The sequence below is a fragment of the Ceratotherium simum genome, chromosome 11 (genome assembly GCF_057802395.1).
Source record: "Ceratotherium simum simum isolate JZ-2026a chromosome 11, ASM5780239v1, whole genome shotgun sequence".
NCBI lineage: Eukaryota > Metazoa > Chordata > Mammalia > Perissodactyla > Rhinocerotidae > Ceratotherium > Ceratotherium simum.
This window is the reverse complement of record NC_141910.1, coordinates 56,559,443-56,573,565: the sequence shown is the minus strand read 5'-3', so window position 1 is coordinate 56,573,565 and position 14,123 is coordinate 56,559,443. Positions and strand designations below refer to the sequence as shown.

General features: G+C 54.6%; 1 protein-coding gene across 1 annotated transcript in view; it reads left to right on the top strand.

Annotated features, from left to right (window-relative positions):
- Nucleotides 1-14,123, top strand: part of KLHL29 (kelch like family member 29) — a 308,777-nt gene that overhangs the window by 278,978 nt on the left and 15,676 nt on the right. The window contains exon 6 of the mRNA XM_004418292.3: nt 6,035-6,173. Coding sequence (XP_004418349.1) covers nt 6,035-6,173 — 139 coding nt within the window. The remainder of the gene's footprint in view (nt 1-6,034; nt 6,174-14,123) is intronic.

Below are 14,123 nucleotides of genomic sequence, written 5' to 3'. Positions count from 1 at the left end.
TCCTCTGGGCATGCCTGACACAGTCTTCGCTGAGCTTTCTCAGTATATTTCACAACTGCTCTGAGTTTATAATTTTTTCAGGTCCTTTATCAAATCTGTGTCATAAATACCAATGGAATCAGGAGTATTTATCACCTAGCTGGGTTCCTGCTTGAGCTCTGAAAAAAATTATTTGGCTGCACAACCTTTCTCGGGGCTCTGATTTAATGGACTTCTCTGCTGCAAAGCCACTGAAATTCGTTGCCTTTTAATATTTGACATGGCTTCCTCTTTATTACCTCCTCAGACAGCCCTTCCAGTCCAGCTGGAACGAGCCCATTAGTCTCTGACAAATAACTTGTGTCGTTTGGTGAAAAATATGCAGAAGTTGGCTGCAACTTCATCTCCAGTCTTGGTTCTGTTTGTGGCCTCACTGTCCTCTAAATGAAGCTTCCAGCCCCAGGCAGTCCCCCCAGTGTCCCCTTTCCCTCTGGTGGCACTTGCTGCTGGGTCCACAGAGCCAGGTTACCCTGACCACCTATAATGGAATCTGAGCCAGTATTTAGAGATGTCCATAACTGGGTGTTAACATTTAGCCTCACAGCAGCGCTATTCACAAAAGCAGAAAACTGGAAGCAACCCAAGGGTAAGTTGATGAATGAATGGATAAACAAAATGTGGTACATACATGCAATGAAATAGTATTCAGCCTTTAAAAGGAAGGAAATTCTGACACATGCTACAACATGGATGAACCTTCAGGACTTTATGCTAAGGGAAATAAGCCAGACACAAAAAGACAAATAGTATGATTGCACTTATATGATACCTAGAGTAGTCAAATTCATAGAGACAGAAAGTAGAATGGTGGTTGCCAGGAGCTGCGGGGGGAGGGGAATGGGAAGTTGTTGCTTAATGGGTATAGAGTTTCAGTTTTGCAAGATAAAGAGTTCTAGAGATTGATTGCACAACAGTGTAAATGTACTTAACACTACTGAACACTAAAAAATGGTTAAGATGGTAAGTTTTTCCACAATTAAAAGGAAAAAAGAATTAGCTTCAAACTGAACCAGCACAGGACAAATTGACACAAAGAAAGTTCTCTGAGCACTTGAGTCCATTATTTATTCATCCCTTCCATATCAGTTGGCTCTTGCTACGTAACAAACAATTCTAAGATTTAGTGGCTTAAAACAACAACCACTTATTTAGATTATGATTCTGGTTTGCAGTTTGGGTTGGGCTCAGCTGATCTGGGTCAGGCTTGGCTGATACTGGCGGGGGCTGGCTGGTGTAAATGGCTCATCTGGGGTGGCTTTTCTCTGCCCCATGTGGTCTCTCATCCACTGACAGACCAGCCCAGGCTTGTTCATATGGTGGTGGTGGCAGGGGTCCCCAGAGATGAGCAAAAGCAAGCAAAGCTTCTGGAGGCCGTGACTCACACACTGTGTCCTTTTGACCGCATTCTATGGTCCAACACAAGTCACAGGCCAGTTGAGATTCAAAGGGTGGGGAAGTGAACTCCTCCCCCCTGATGAGAGGGGCTGCAAAGAATTTTTGCAGTCTACTACACCAGCTATCTACATGCCAGGCCCTGTGCTAAGTGTTGAAGATAAAAATATAAATAAAACAGAGTCTGGTGCAGGAGCTATACGTGTAAAGAAATAATTACAACACAGAGTATGCTCTAAAGAAGTAGGCTCAGGATGCTATGGGAGCATGTTGAGGAGGGTGGAGGGCAGGGGGATGTGGGAGGAAGAGGGCAAAGAGGTCTGGGACAAAATAACGCCTTAACCAGGATTGCAGAATAAAATGGTAATTATCCAGAAGAAGGGAGGCAGAAAGATCAAGGCAGAGGGGCAGAGAGATGAGTGAAGGCTGGCGGGGGAACCTGCCTGTGGTGCTGTGAGGCTTCCATAGGGACTGAAGGGCCCACCTGGGAGTGGAGGAGCTGGGCAGTGGGAGAAGGGGCATCAGCCTTGCAGGGTTTAGTTGAGCAGGCGATGATGGCTGGGTTGCTGCGTGGAGGTGGCTTGGAGGGGGACAGACCGGAAACGGGGACATCCTCAGAGGCTGCTACAGTGACTCAGGTGAAAGAGGATGGGGCACTGGTGTGAATGAGGCCAGAAGAGAATGGATGCAGAGATTCTAGGTGGTAAAAGAGGCAGGACTTGGTGCAGGGAGGACTGGGGAGGAGTCAGGGAGGTGGCCTAGTGGATGGGTGGGCGTGTGCTTTCTGCCGGGTGTCAGCAGAGGGGAGTTCCTCCCTGAGGGGCAAGGCCCAGGGCACAGGGCAGCCCTGTGGGTGAGGCAAGGGTGTGGTGTCACACAGGCACAGGGGGGCATCCCACTCAAAGACCAGAAAATAATTCCCTGGTCAAGGCTTTGCTCCCACTTGGTGGGACGGAGCCCAGCCCTGCCGAGGCTCAGGCTAGCAGACCTGTCACTCACCAGGCCCCACGGCGCCTCTCCCTGGGGAGGCCAGAGAGTCTCTAGGCCATCCCCTCCTGCACAAGCCTGAGACAACCAAATTCTGCAGGGTGCTGGGGTGCTGTCAGAGTCCACCCTGGAGACCCAGCCCACCCAGGCTCTGCCCAGAGGCCTACCTGGGCACCCACGCTGCTGGTTGGAAGACTGCTCCAGGGACCCACAGTCGTCCAAGCCCCTCAGACATTAAGGCGTTGTCCTTTGCCAAGACAGGGTGGGCAAGAGGGCAGCTTGTCCTGGCTTCCTGCCGTGGATCCTGGGTCGTGACTTCCAGAAATGCCGCCCCTCCAGCTGGGCACTCAGCCGTAAGCATATACCGACTGATCAATACTTTGAATGTGCTCAGGGCCCTGCTGTGAAAAGGAATCCCCTGGTGAGCACTTTCGTAAATTGAAAAATTCTTCTGAAACTGAGTAATCCTGCCCAGCTATTAAATCCAGATTTCCAGAAAGTGAGAGTAGAAAGTGCCTACAGTTACGATGATGCCCTGGCTCTCCAAGCACCTTCCAGATCCGGCCGGAATTCCCAGGACGGCAGGCATTGCCGCCAGGGCCAGGGCTGGGGCTGTGGATGTAATCATTGCTGGGACCTTGGTTTGAAGTAAAATCTTCCAAAACAGTCAGAATCCTTTGGCCCAGAAGGAGTGGCATTTTGTCCACCGCTGTGTTTTCCTGGCCCCCTGAGTGTGGTTAACTCAGCAGGCGTGTGGGGCTGCATCGTCATCGCTGCAGCATGACAGCCAGGGGGCAACAGAGCAGGTGCCCTTGGTGCTGGAGGGAATTGAGCGCTGAGAGCTGGGCGGCTTGCCCAGGGTCACACAGCCAATTAGTGGCAAAGCTGGAATGAGAACCAGGATCCAGGTCTTCGGAATTCCAGCCCAGAACTCTTTCCCCTCACACGACTTCATTCGAAAAGGTGACGTCATCCACCTGGCTCACGGCTTGGGAATGAATTCAGCTGGTGGCTCTTTATGGAGCTGCAGTGTGACAGCAGTTCAGCCTTAACCCAGCCCGACCCTGCAGGCTCTCCCTGAGTCCCGTCCACGCCCGGCCATGTGCTCATGCTGCAGGTCCCCACTGCCTCGCCTCCTGCACCTCGCCCCCGAGGGTCCCACAGGCCCCAGCCCTAACCCCAAAAGTAAACTCAGCATCCCCTCGCTTCCCCATGTCCTTCCAGAAACTCAGAAATAGTCTTCACGCCTCCCCCCAGCTCCTTGTTCCCTGCAGCACTGAGGGCCATAGCATCCACAGCCTAAGTGCTTGTCTCTCTCTGTCCTTCTGTGACCATTGTAGCTCAGGCCTCTGTCAGTTCTCTCTTGGATTCTGGAGCAATCACCACCATCAACAGTAACATCGAGCCTACCACCCGCTGAGGGCTTACCATGTGCCGGGCACAGCTAACAGCCCACCGTGGGCTAGCTTGTTTGACCTTCAACAAAGGAGGAAGCCGGGGCTTTGGGGACGTCAGTTAATGCTCCCCAGATCACAACAGCTCCAAGGAGGCAGAGTTCAGGTTCTCCCTCAGGTCTGACTCTGAGGCCCAGCTCTCCGCAGGTGCTTTCCTGCCTCCCATCTGGCCTCTGACCTCTGCTGGTCACGGTCTGTCCTGCCTCTAAAGTGGTTGCCAGAGTGATTTGTCTGAAATCCAAGTCTAACCTCTTCCCTCCCCTGCACAGACTCCCTGGTGGCTCCCTGGTGCCCACAGAATTAAGCTGGAGCTCCCTCACACAGCTCTTGAGATCTGGCTCCACCCACCCGCCCCTTGCACCCCAGTGGGCTCCCCTAGTCCTTGTTTCTCTGCATCTGCCCCACACCTGCCCTCCAGGCCCTCCACCTGGCACTTTGTGCCCTGCTGGTCTCCCTCGCTCCAAGTACACCACAGGGAGCCTTCTGGAGGCCCCAGGCAGCATCCCACACACACACAGCCCTGCAGGTGCCCTGCTGCGACTCCAGCTCAGCCTGATGTGGGCTTCATGGGTCAGAGATTCAGCATTGCCCACGGCTCCCGGAGAGTAGGGCCTGCACGCCTTAGTCCCCACATGTGGGACGTTCTCCAGGACCCCCCTTCTCACAGTCTTCCTTGGTCTTCAGCAGAGCCAGAGCCCTGTATGTCCTTGAAAAGAAGGGCCTGCCTCACCTCAAAGCCCACAGCGCTTGCCCATCCCTGAGCCTGAGCATCTGATCTTCACCACACTCTGGGTGTAGAGTGGGAGCCTCTATCGCCATTTTACAGATGTGGAAACAGAGGCTCAGGGAGTGCAGGGGCTGGTGCAGGAGCATACAGGTGTCAGAGGCAGAGCTGGGCTCCGGAGGGCATCTCGGCAGGCAGCCAGTGCTGGGTTCTTATGGGCAGAGAGGACTGGTCAGGCTGGAGCAGGGCACGCTGGAGGGTAACTCTAGAACACCAGCCAGGGTTCAACATAGATCTAAAGGGCTTGGGGGTTATGGTGGGAGGCTTTCCCATTCACCTGCCAAAGAACATAACTCTGCCTGACAACAGTCTAGGTCATCCAGCCCAAGGATCTGGGCGTCTGATGTCCAGCTACCAGCAATGCTAATGGCAGGCTCTCTCTAGGGAGTCCAGGGGGTGGCGAGGCTGGTGGGAGCCTTGGTCATCTGAAGGCCCTAACTTTTGCAAATGAAAGAGTTTATATAAATTAAGGAGAGTAGCTGGCAGGCTCTCCTCCTTCCCCCTTCTGAGCCTTGAGGTGGGTCTGGGGGAAGCATCTGACATCCCCAGTTTCGGAGCACAAAGGCCTGGGGCATGCACACTCTGTGCCCGCCCCAGGTGGCCAAGACACCACGCGAAGGTAGGTATGCATCAGGATGGGAAGGCCCCAGAGGCCACTTCCTGGGACTTGCTGGGGCTGCAAGCCAGGCTCTCCCATGCTGAAGCCCCACGCGAGGATGGGAGTCCTGAGAGAATGACCCAGGCGGTGAGGAGGGGCAGATCCCTCCCTTGCTTGCTTCCCCCATCCGTGGAAGTGTGAGATGGAGGATGTGCTCGCCAGGGCCCCACTCCACCCCTCATTTCTCGGGCCCTCCCAGCGAAGCTTGCCCCATGCCATGACTGTGAGTGTCTAACGGAAGGGATGCTGTTTTTGCAGGTTTTGTGGTTTTTATTCCTTTGGACCATATCCAGCCCATCTTGCATCACAATGCCATGCTTTACTTGGTATCCAATACATCGGCACTCATTGGCATTTGGAGAACTCGTTCCGTAGTTATAGGACGGTTTTTAGTTGTCTGTGATAATGTATTCTGTATGTTTCCAATCGTCAGTATGGGAATCTTTCCCCCCAACCTTTCAATTTCTGGGTTTGATTTTTTTTTTTTTTTATCGTATTTGTTTTTTTGCTTTGGAAAGTTGTTATTCCTTTGGTTATGTAGCCCCTCCCAGTTGCTGCTTGTTTCGCATTGTTTGTGACTTCTTTTGACTGTCAGTGTTGAGCCAGTCTTGCCAAGAAACAGTATCAAGTATTTTCCTATTTCTCTACTTCTTGAAAAAAATTTAATTTAAAAAAACTCTTAATGGGAACCTGGCCCTGTCTGTCTTCTCTGTTCTGCAGAAATGTTGAAGGAATTGAACCAGCAGCGCAGAGCGAAAGCGTTTACAGACCTGAAAATTGTTGTTGAAGGCAGAGAGTTTGAAGTCCACCAAAATGTTCTAGCTTCCTGCAGCTTGTATTTCAAGGACCTGATTCAAAGGTTTGCCTTCCTTCCAGCTGTGGTCGGGTCTGTTCCTTTGTAGGACGCTTTTGTGTCGCTTTTCTCCTCCCCTCTCTTGCAGGTTCCTGAAGCGTGACTCCCTGTCACAGAGCCAGTAGCCATCTCTCCTCCTCCTCCTCCCCGCAAGTGCCCTCTCACACACAGCCTCAGAGCAGCCACTGCCCCCAGCCCACCCCACACAGCTTTGCTGGTCACCAGGGGCCTCTGCCAGCAGTAGACAACACCCCTGCCCCACCCTGAGGATCCCACATTCTCAGTGGCTCACAAGCCCTCCCTGAGATTGAGGACTGTGGACTCCACTTTAAGGGACCACAGCACACTGCCCCCACTGGGCCAGCACAGGGTCCCTGGCACCATCGTCACTGCTGTCGATGGTGAACTTAATGCCAGGAAAGCACATGGACCAGACCGTCCCCTGCTGAGGAACACAAGGCACCCAAGGGGCCACTTTTCCCCAGCCTGAATCGGGGAGAAGAGACTTGTAGCCCAAGCCTCATTCACGCTGCATGTCTCGATACCTGTACACTGAGCCTAAACCAGCGCTGTCTGAGCACAGACCAAGTGTGTCCTAAACACGGTCTCTCTCAGCCTTTGCTCCCCTCCCCATCTGCCCTCCGCCCCGGCTATTTCTACCTGAATGAGTCTTATTGGTGCATGAGCATCTTTTTTTTTTTTTTTTTTTTTTCCATTATGTTGACTTTTTAAGTTGTCTGCTTCATACCCTTGCAAAGAAGTCAGGGGCCACCTTCTAGCTCCTTAGTGAGGGAGAGCAGCCGAGGGGGCCAGCCCAGGGTAACGCTCCTGTTTCTCTCACCCATCAGCAGATTAATGCCGCTGCTCATTTTGCCTTGCAGCCTCTCCGGGGCGGACGCTGAGCCGGGACTGTGCTCAGAGTGGGAGGACAGGACCTCTGCTTGCTTCCCAATGCTGTGTTTGGACTTGCCAACTAACCCCAGAGTGACTGTGTTTTGTTTCAGGATGGCACACTGGCTGGCATCTCCCTTCCAATCCGTCGTGTCCTTTCACTTCGAGCTGAGCTGCCCAGCGTGCGAGCCCCGCCCAGCCACGCTGGCCCCAGCCATGCAGGAAGGGGCAGGCTCTTTGTGACTTCCAGTCTCATGGACAACTCGGGCCTCCCGCCCCGGTGCTTGGGTTCTCTCTGTCCGAGCACAGGGGTCGGGGCATGAGCTCTGGGGTGAAGGGGCACGTCCAGTGGTGTCTTCAGGCCAAGGGAGGTCTTTGTGCTGCCACTCTTGGCAAATTCTGGAACTGGCAGTGACCAGCACCTGGCCGCTGGATTGCAGATGTGGCATCCTAGGGCCTTGGTCCCTGCTCCAGACCAGCTGGAGAGCACAGAGGGGGCAGGATGCAGGGGCAGGTTGGTACTGAGCGATGGCCCAGCCCTGGGCTAGAAAGATGTGGGCAAGAGGAGCACAAGAGCCTTTTGACTGTCTTCAGAGACCTTCATGTAAAGCGAAACTCTCGCACACAACAGAGCACCCCACTAGATGGGAACTCAAAGTAGTGAAGCCTTCTTGGTCAGGCCAAAAAGAAGGAGGAAGAACATTCCAGGCAAGGGATAGGTTACCTGGAATGCAAGGAATGTTCTGGAATGTTCTAGAATGTTCCAAGGAAGGGATGGATTGCCTGGAATGAAAAGTTGGGGACAGAGACAGTCATAAGCAGTGGAGAGGGGAAGATGGGCTTCCCAGAGATGGGTGTGAGCTGAGGTGGCATGGGTAGGCAGGCCCTGACCCCTGGGCTAAGCCCTGAGCTTGGTCTTGAGTGTGTGGGGGACCATCACAAGCAGTGGGGAGGGGATGCTCACCTGAAGGTGGGAGAACTGTAGGATGTGCCTCAGTGACCCTTCAAAGGATGGGTGCTGGGGATAAGAGGCACTTACTGGAGAAGAGAAGGTACTCCCTTGGGAGCTGGGAGATCTGGGTTCTACACCTGACTCTGCCACTTGTTCTATGACCCTAGGCAAGTCACATCCTCTCTCTCAGGCCTCGGGTTTTCTCATCTGTGAAACAGGAGGTTGGTCCAAATGATGTCCAGTTTTCCTTCCAGCTCTGACATCCCAGGGTGACGGTAAGGGATGGGCAGGGCCAGCCCTGGAGAGGCTTCCCAAGTGCAAGCAGCAGGACATGAGAAGGGTGAGGGCACAGGGAGGAAGGCAGATCCTTGGACAGTGTCAGGCGAGAGCTGGGGGAAGATGATCAATTGAGCGTTTGGCATGTCGAGTTTTAGCAGCCTGAAGGACCCTCAAGTAGAGATGCCTGGTAGGCAGCCAGATGGATGGATCTGAACCCAGAGACGTCTGAGGTCTGGGGAGACAGGGCTGGGTCTTCAGCTACAGGAGGGTCACTCAGGGAGGAGGGGAAGCCAAAGCAGAGCCCAGAGGCGCCCCGCGTTTGAAGATCACAATACTAATTTGCAGCCATTTTAAATCTTGCTTCCCTGGTCCTAACCACGGGCACACATCACCATTTCTGCCAATAACAGCAAACAAATTCCTTCTGTGGAGAGAAAAGCAGAATCTCTACAGCAAGATAATTTCCTTTCTGGCCATGTAAAATCCTTGAGAATGTCACATTCTTAGTGGTCAGGGAGCAGCTAATGTTGTTATCAAGTCCTTTCAGTCTCCTGGAGTCTGTGACCCTGGAAGCTTAGCATACAGCAGCTGGAATGGCCCAGTGGAAGAGGTGTGGCCCTGCCCACTGAACCCAAAGCAGGGCCTTCCCTCTCGGGTGGCTGTGCTAACGTAAGCAGAGGCAGTAGGAACCATCTGTGGGACACGGTGTCCTGGTCCTTACCTTCATGAGGGCCTGGGTGACCCACCCTCTCCCATCCCAGGACCCCCAGGCCCGGAGATTCAGGCGGGGCTCCTTCCCACTTCCAGCCTGGGGCGGGTGACATGTTCGCCACTCCGGCCCCAGTGGGGACAGTGTCCCAGCACCCAGGCCCAACCCCAGTCTGAGCCCCTCAGCTTGAGGCACGGGACAGACATGGGAAAACCAAGTCATTCGCTCCTCTTTGCTCAGCAAACAAGCAGGAGCCCCTCCTGGGTGCAAGCTCCCACGCGAAACGCTGCACGAGATGATGGGTCTCTGTCCTCAGGGAGCCCACAGGCTGGTGGAGGAGAAGCTGTCGAGCGGTATGGATGGCAAAGCAGGCTGAGTGCAGAATAGAGGGTCAGAGTGGAGGGAGGGGCATTCAAAAGGGACGGCCCTTGGAGGAGGTGGCACCTGGCGTGGGTTTTGAAGGAAGAAGGAGAGTGAGCCAGGCAGGCGGTGGGAAGGCACTGCAGACAGAGGAGAGGGGCCGCAGGTCAGCAGGGGTGAGGGCACTGCAGGTGGCTCGGTGTTGCTGCAGTGCCCAGGCGAGGTGAAGGTGGAAGGAGTGAGGCAGGAGCTGGATCACAGGGCTTTGGTTCAGCCTGGGGGTTGTGGTCAGATTTGTGTCTCATAAAGATGACAATCAGACCATGAGCGGGAGAGCCGGGTCTCAGAGCGTCCTCTCCTCACCAGCGGCCTGATTCCCCTTCAGCTCAGCTGCCCATCAGCCCCGTGGCCTTGCAGATGTCCTGCCCGGAGCCCCCATTCTCCAGCTCCAGGCTCCATGCCATCCACCCCCTTGTCCACGTGTTCTTCCTTCATACGTGTTCATACCTTTGGTGAGGCTGCAGCCCCTTCTCCCCCTTCATCGTCTCTTATTTAGTTTCAAGCTCTTGTCTTCTTCCTTGGACGAGGGCAAGACCCAGCCCACAAGGAGACTTGTAGGGACGTCTGATGTCATCCTGGAAATCCTCCCACCAACCCCAAGAAGAAGGTACTGTTAGTATCCCCATTTTACAGATGGGGAAACTGAGGCCCCGAGAAGTTTAAGTAATCAGTAACCAGATCTGGGATTCAAATTGAGGTCTATCAGTAACCAGATCTGGGATTCAAATTGAGGTCTGAGTCCAAAGCACATGCACTCACCATTCATTCGCTAACCCAGAGAAAAGCAAAAGTGTAGTTTTTATTTGCGCACAAAGTCTGTGAGGAAGGAAGGTGAGATCTCAGGGCCGACGATGTGGACAAGTATGCAAGGGAAATGGATGCAGAGTTTGTGTGCACGTGTGTGTGTGTGTGTGTGTACACATGCACACGTGTATCTGTTAGAAACACTTGTAAACTGATCACGGAGTCCATCCAAGGAAGACAAATCCCCACCCCAGACAAGCACCTAAGCCGCGGGCACTAAACCCCATACCTGGGAGAAGGCCCTGTCCTCTGGAGTGAGGCCTGGAGGCCGAGGAGGCCTTGGAGAAGAGCACAGGAGGCTCTCGGGAAGCTCAGAGCAAAGCCTGTGCTGAGAACTCTACACCTGCCTCATCATCCCTCTGTTCCCGCTCTGAGTCCCTGTGACAGTCACGAGTGGAACCCTGCAGGAGAAGGAGCTGTGGCTTTGTCTTTGGATAATGTGAAGGGTGGTGCTGCGTAACAACCAGGCTGGAGGGGGAAACCCAGCAGGCTCGAGTGGAGGAGAGGACAGTGGGCTGAGCCCCAGGCTTCGGGAAGGATGGAGCAGACTAGACCTGGTGGGGTCCTGGGATGGCAGCCTCCCAAGTCCAGAGCCACTCCTCAACCCCAGTGAGCAGCACCTGGATCTGCCCTGGACTGGCTTTTTGAGCCCATAGAGGAAAAGTCCCCTCACTTATCCCCTGGGAGCTGAGGCTCTCTCAGGGATGGTTGGTGCCACAGGAGGCGTTGGCTGCACTCACTGGCCGAGTGGGCTGCAGGCCCCACCTGAGAGGACAGGGGACTGACCGTTCTTCTTCAGAGAGAGCAGAGATGCCGCCCTCCCTGCCAGCACTTCTGAACACACTCCCCAGTCGGGGTGTGGAAGAAAATGCCCGGCCCCGGAGGAAAGCTGCCCCTCATCCACGTGGGACAGAGACGTGGCATTCTACCTTCCAGCCGAAACCCTCATCTCACGAAGCTTTTTGGAGCCAACAACATACAGGAACTATATTCTCTTTTCACATTGAATGACAACAGATAGACAAATTGATTTGTCCAAGTTGATTTTCACAAGCCCCGTGTATAGGCTCTAGGCTTCTCACTCCATCTCCCTCTCCACGGGAAGATAGAAAGACCTACCTAATGGTGTGGCACAGGCCCTGGACAGAGGGGAGCCCTTTAGACTTTAGTAGTCAAGCTGTACGCCTTTGCCCTCCTTCCCTGTGAAGGTGGGCGTTTGTGGGTGGCAGTCTGCTCCCTTTCTTGGTAGAATCCACGAGGGTGGCTAGAAGACCCGATAACAAAAGGAGAGATTCACACGTCTCGAATGCTGGCAGAATGACATGAGCCAGACCCATCACCGAGTCGCCATGGGTGGGTCAGGGCCCGCCTGAGCTGCAAAAGTCCCCAGGACCCAGTGAGATCCGTGCATGCCCGGTCTTTGTGCCCCAGAGCTGATGAGAGGCCTGAGCTCCTATGCATGGGGCAGGGTGGAAATTACATGGGAAGGTGGGGCCGTCCTCCTGAGCAGAACAGAGTACCAGCCACATTCACTTCCTGCTCCCTGACTGTCCTCCACCCACCGCTGCCGCACAGTTCCCTCCCATTATTCCAGATCCAATTTGCAAAGTGAAAACGTGATCACTGAGGTGTGTGAGGGGTGGATGAGGGACTCCCTCCTGAAGTCTGGGGAGGGCAAGTCTTATCCCAGGTGAGTGGATTGCTAACGGTGGGATCTCAGACATTCTAAGATTGGGGACTAGGCATTCCTGGTACATCCACAAACCAAAGCCTGCCAAGCAGAGGCTGTGTCCCCCACCCTAGGCTCTCCCCGGGCCACATCCCACCTTGGGAGAAGGTGACCCCAGGAAGTATTAGTCTTCTGGCAGAACCTGTGGGCCGTCTATGGGCTGGACAGCACCAGCCTGCCCCTCACTCCCAGGGTCCCACCCCCAAGTGTCAGGTTCATAGCTCCAACCTGACAAGGTTATTGCTGCCACTTCCTACACTGCTCCACCTCTGTCCAAGGTCATGTCGTGACCTTGATTGCCCAACAGCTCCCCACATACTCCATGGAGCTGAGTGGAACAGGACACTCGGACCCCAAGAGGTAGCTTATGACAGGGACAGAATGGTCATCTGTGGAGGGCACAGCTCCCCATTAGTGACCAGGGCCGCCCATCGGGGGGCGATGCCTCCCAGGGGATCCCTGCTCAGAAGGAAGAGGCCTAAGCAGCACTGAGGTCCAGTCCCAGGACAGTCCTATGGTCAGGGATGGAGTGTGGCCGCCGGCCTCCCTCAGCCCCCACAGTTGTCTGGGCCTCACGAACACCTGTGTGGACAATACACATGTGTGCACAGGTGAGCTGCACGAGGCCTCACCGTCGGGCCTCACCTCCTCCAGATCTTGAACTCAGCTGCCTGACAAAGCCTCCGTCACGTTCCCGAGTATCCTCTGTGGCCGAGTGGAATGGTCGTTCAGCTCACATCATCTGGCATCTGGCTCCAGGGGCCTCCAGCCACTCCTTGAAGATCCTTTGCCAGTGGCCCCCTCCTCTCCACAGGTGACCCCCACAGGGAGCCTGGAGGAGCAGAGCCACAGCCATGCATCATAGGGACAGTGGTCCTCTCCAACCCCAGACAGCACCTGCAATGGATGATATCATGTGTGCTTCCATGCAATCCCTGCGCTCCTCAGCCATGCAGGCACCTCCTTGTCCCCAGGACCCACTCCGTGGCTCAGACTCTGAGCAAGACAAGCATCTCCCCACAAGAGCAGCCACGCTGGTCCCATCAGACCCATCATTCAGGGCCGTCGGCTCCACTGGCCTTCCATCTGCCCAACACCCCTCCTCACTGGGTTATGCCATGGTTCACATGTCACATGCATTTCAGTGTGTGCATGCAAGTATGCGTGTGTTTGTGTGTGTGTGTGTGTGTGTGTGTGTGTGTGTGCGTCCTGAAGTCCCACCTCAGCTCGTCACTGAGTTTGAGCTCATCTGTTGAGGACAAGTGTATTCAGGAAGTCTGGCCAGAGGGCGGGCAGCAGTGACTGGGGGCCTTAAGAGAAGGTGAGCAGCCCCGCTTTGGCCCCATCAGGCCTGCCCAGGCCCAGCGTGACCTCCACAGAGCACGAAGGACGTGAGGAGGAAGGGCCAGACATGGCAGATAGGAATGAAGGCGGAGGTAGCACAGGCATGGAGAAGGGGTTGACCAGATGTCCCGAGGCCTGAGGTGTTCAGAACTTCTATGACTTCAAGTGATCACATAATAAACTATTTTTATACTTAACAAAGCCACTCAAGCGTGGAAATCCACCCCAACAGCAGAGGACTAGGTATGTTACGTCACTTTAAAAGTCACACATACTGTATATGTCTGTGGGTTGGGGCGGGCTCTGCTCAGACCCCCTGTTTAGCCAGCACCTTTCCCTCTCAGCTTTCTGGGCCTGCCCAGGGCTTGGAGGCAGGATGCCCCTTCAGACCCCCGTCGGATGAGCCGTTCTATGGGTAGGGCCCAGCACAGAACCCCGGGAGGGGGGTCCTACACCCTTGCTCAGGCAGCAGGATCGCAGCCTCTCTTGTTCTCTGCCTCGTCCTATTTGTGTCTTAAAGGCCCTGGGAGGCCAGTGCCTAACCTGAGGGAATGTTGCTCTAACGGTGGCTTTTCAGGTACTGTTGTGTAGAGAAGAGTCTCCTGGGAAGGGCATTTTCTAGCCTCTGTCATATAAACTCTCCATGGGACTTTAGACCTCATCCGGATCAATCCTCTTGTTTTGCAGAAGAGGAACCCGAGGGCCAGAGAGGTCAAGGCTGCCTGCCTGTCAGTGGCAGAGCCAGGGAACTCAGGTCCCCTGGCTCCCTGCCCACACAGGAGTCACCCTGTCTCTGGGGCCAGCCTGCTCACTTACAGGACGCCTCCA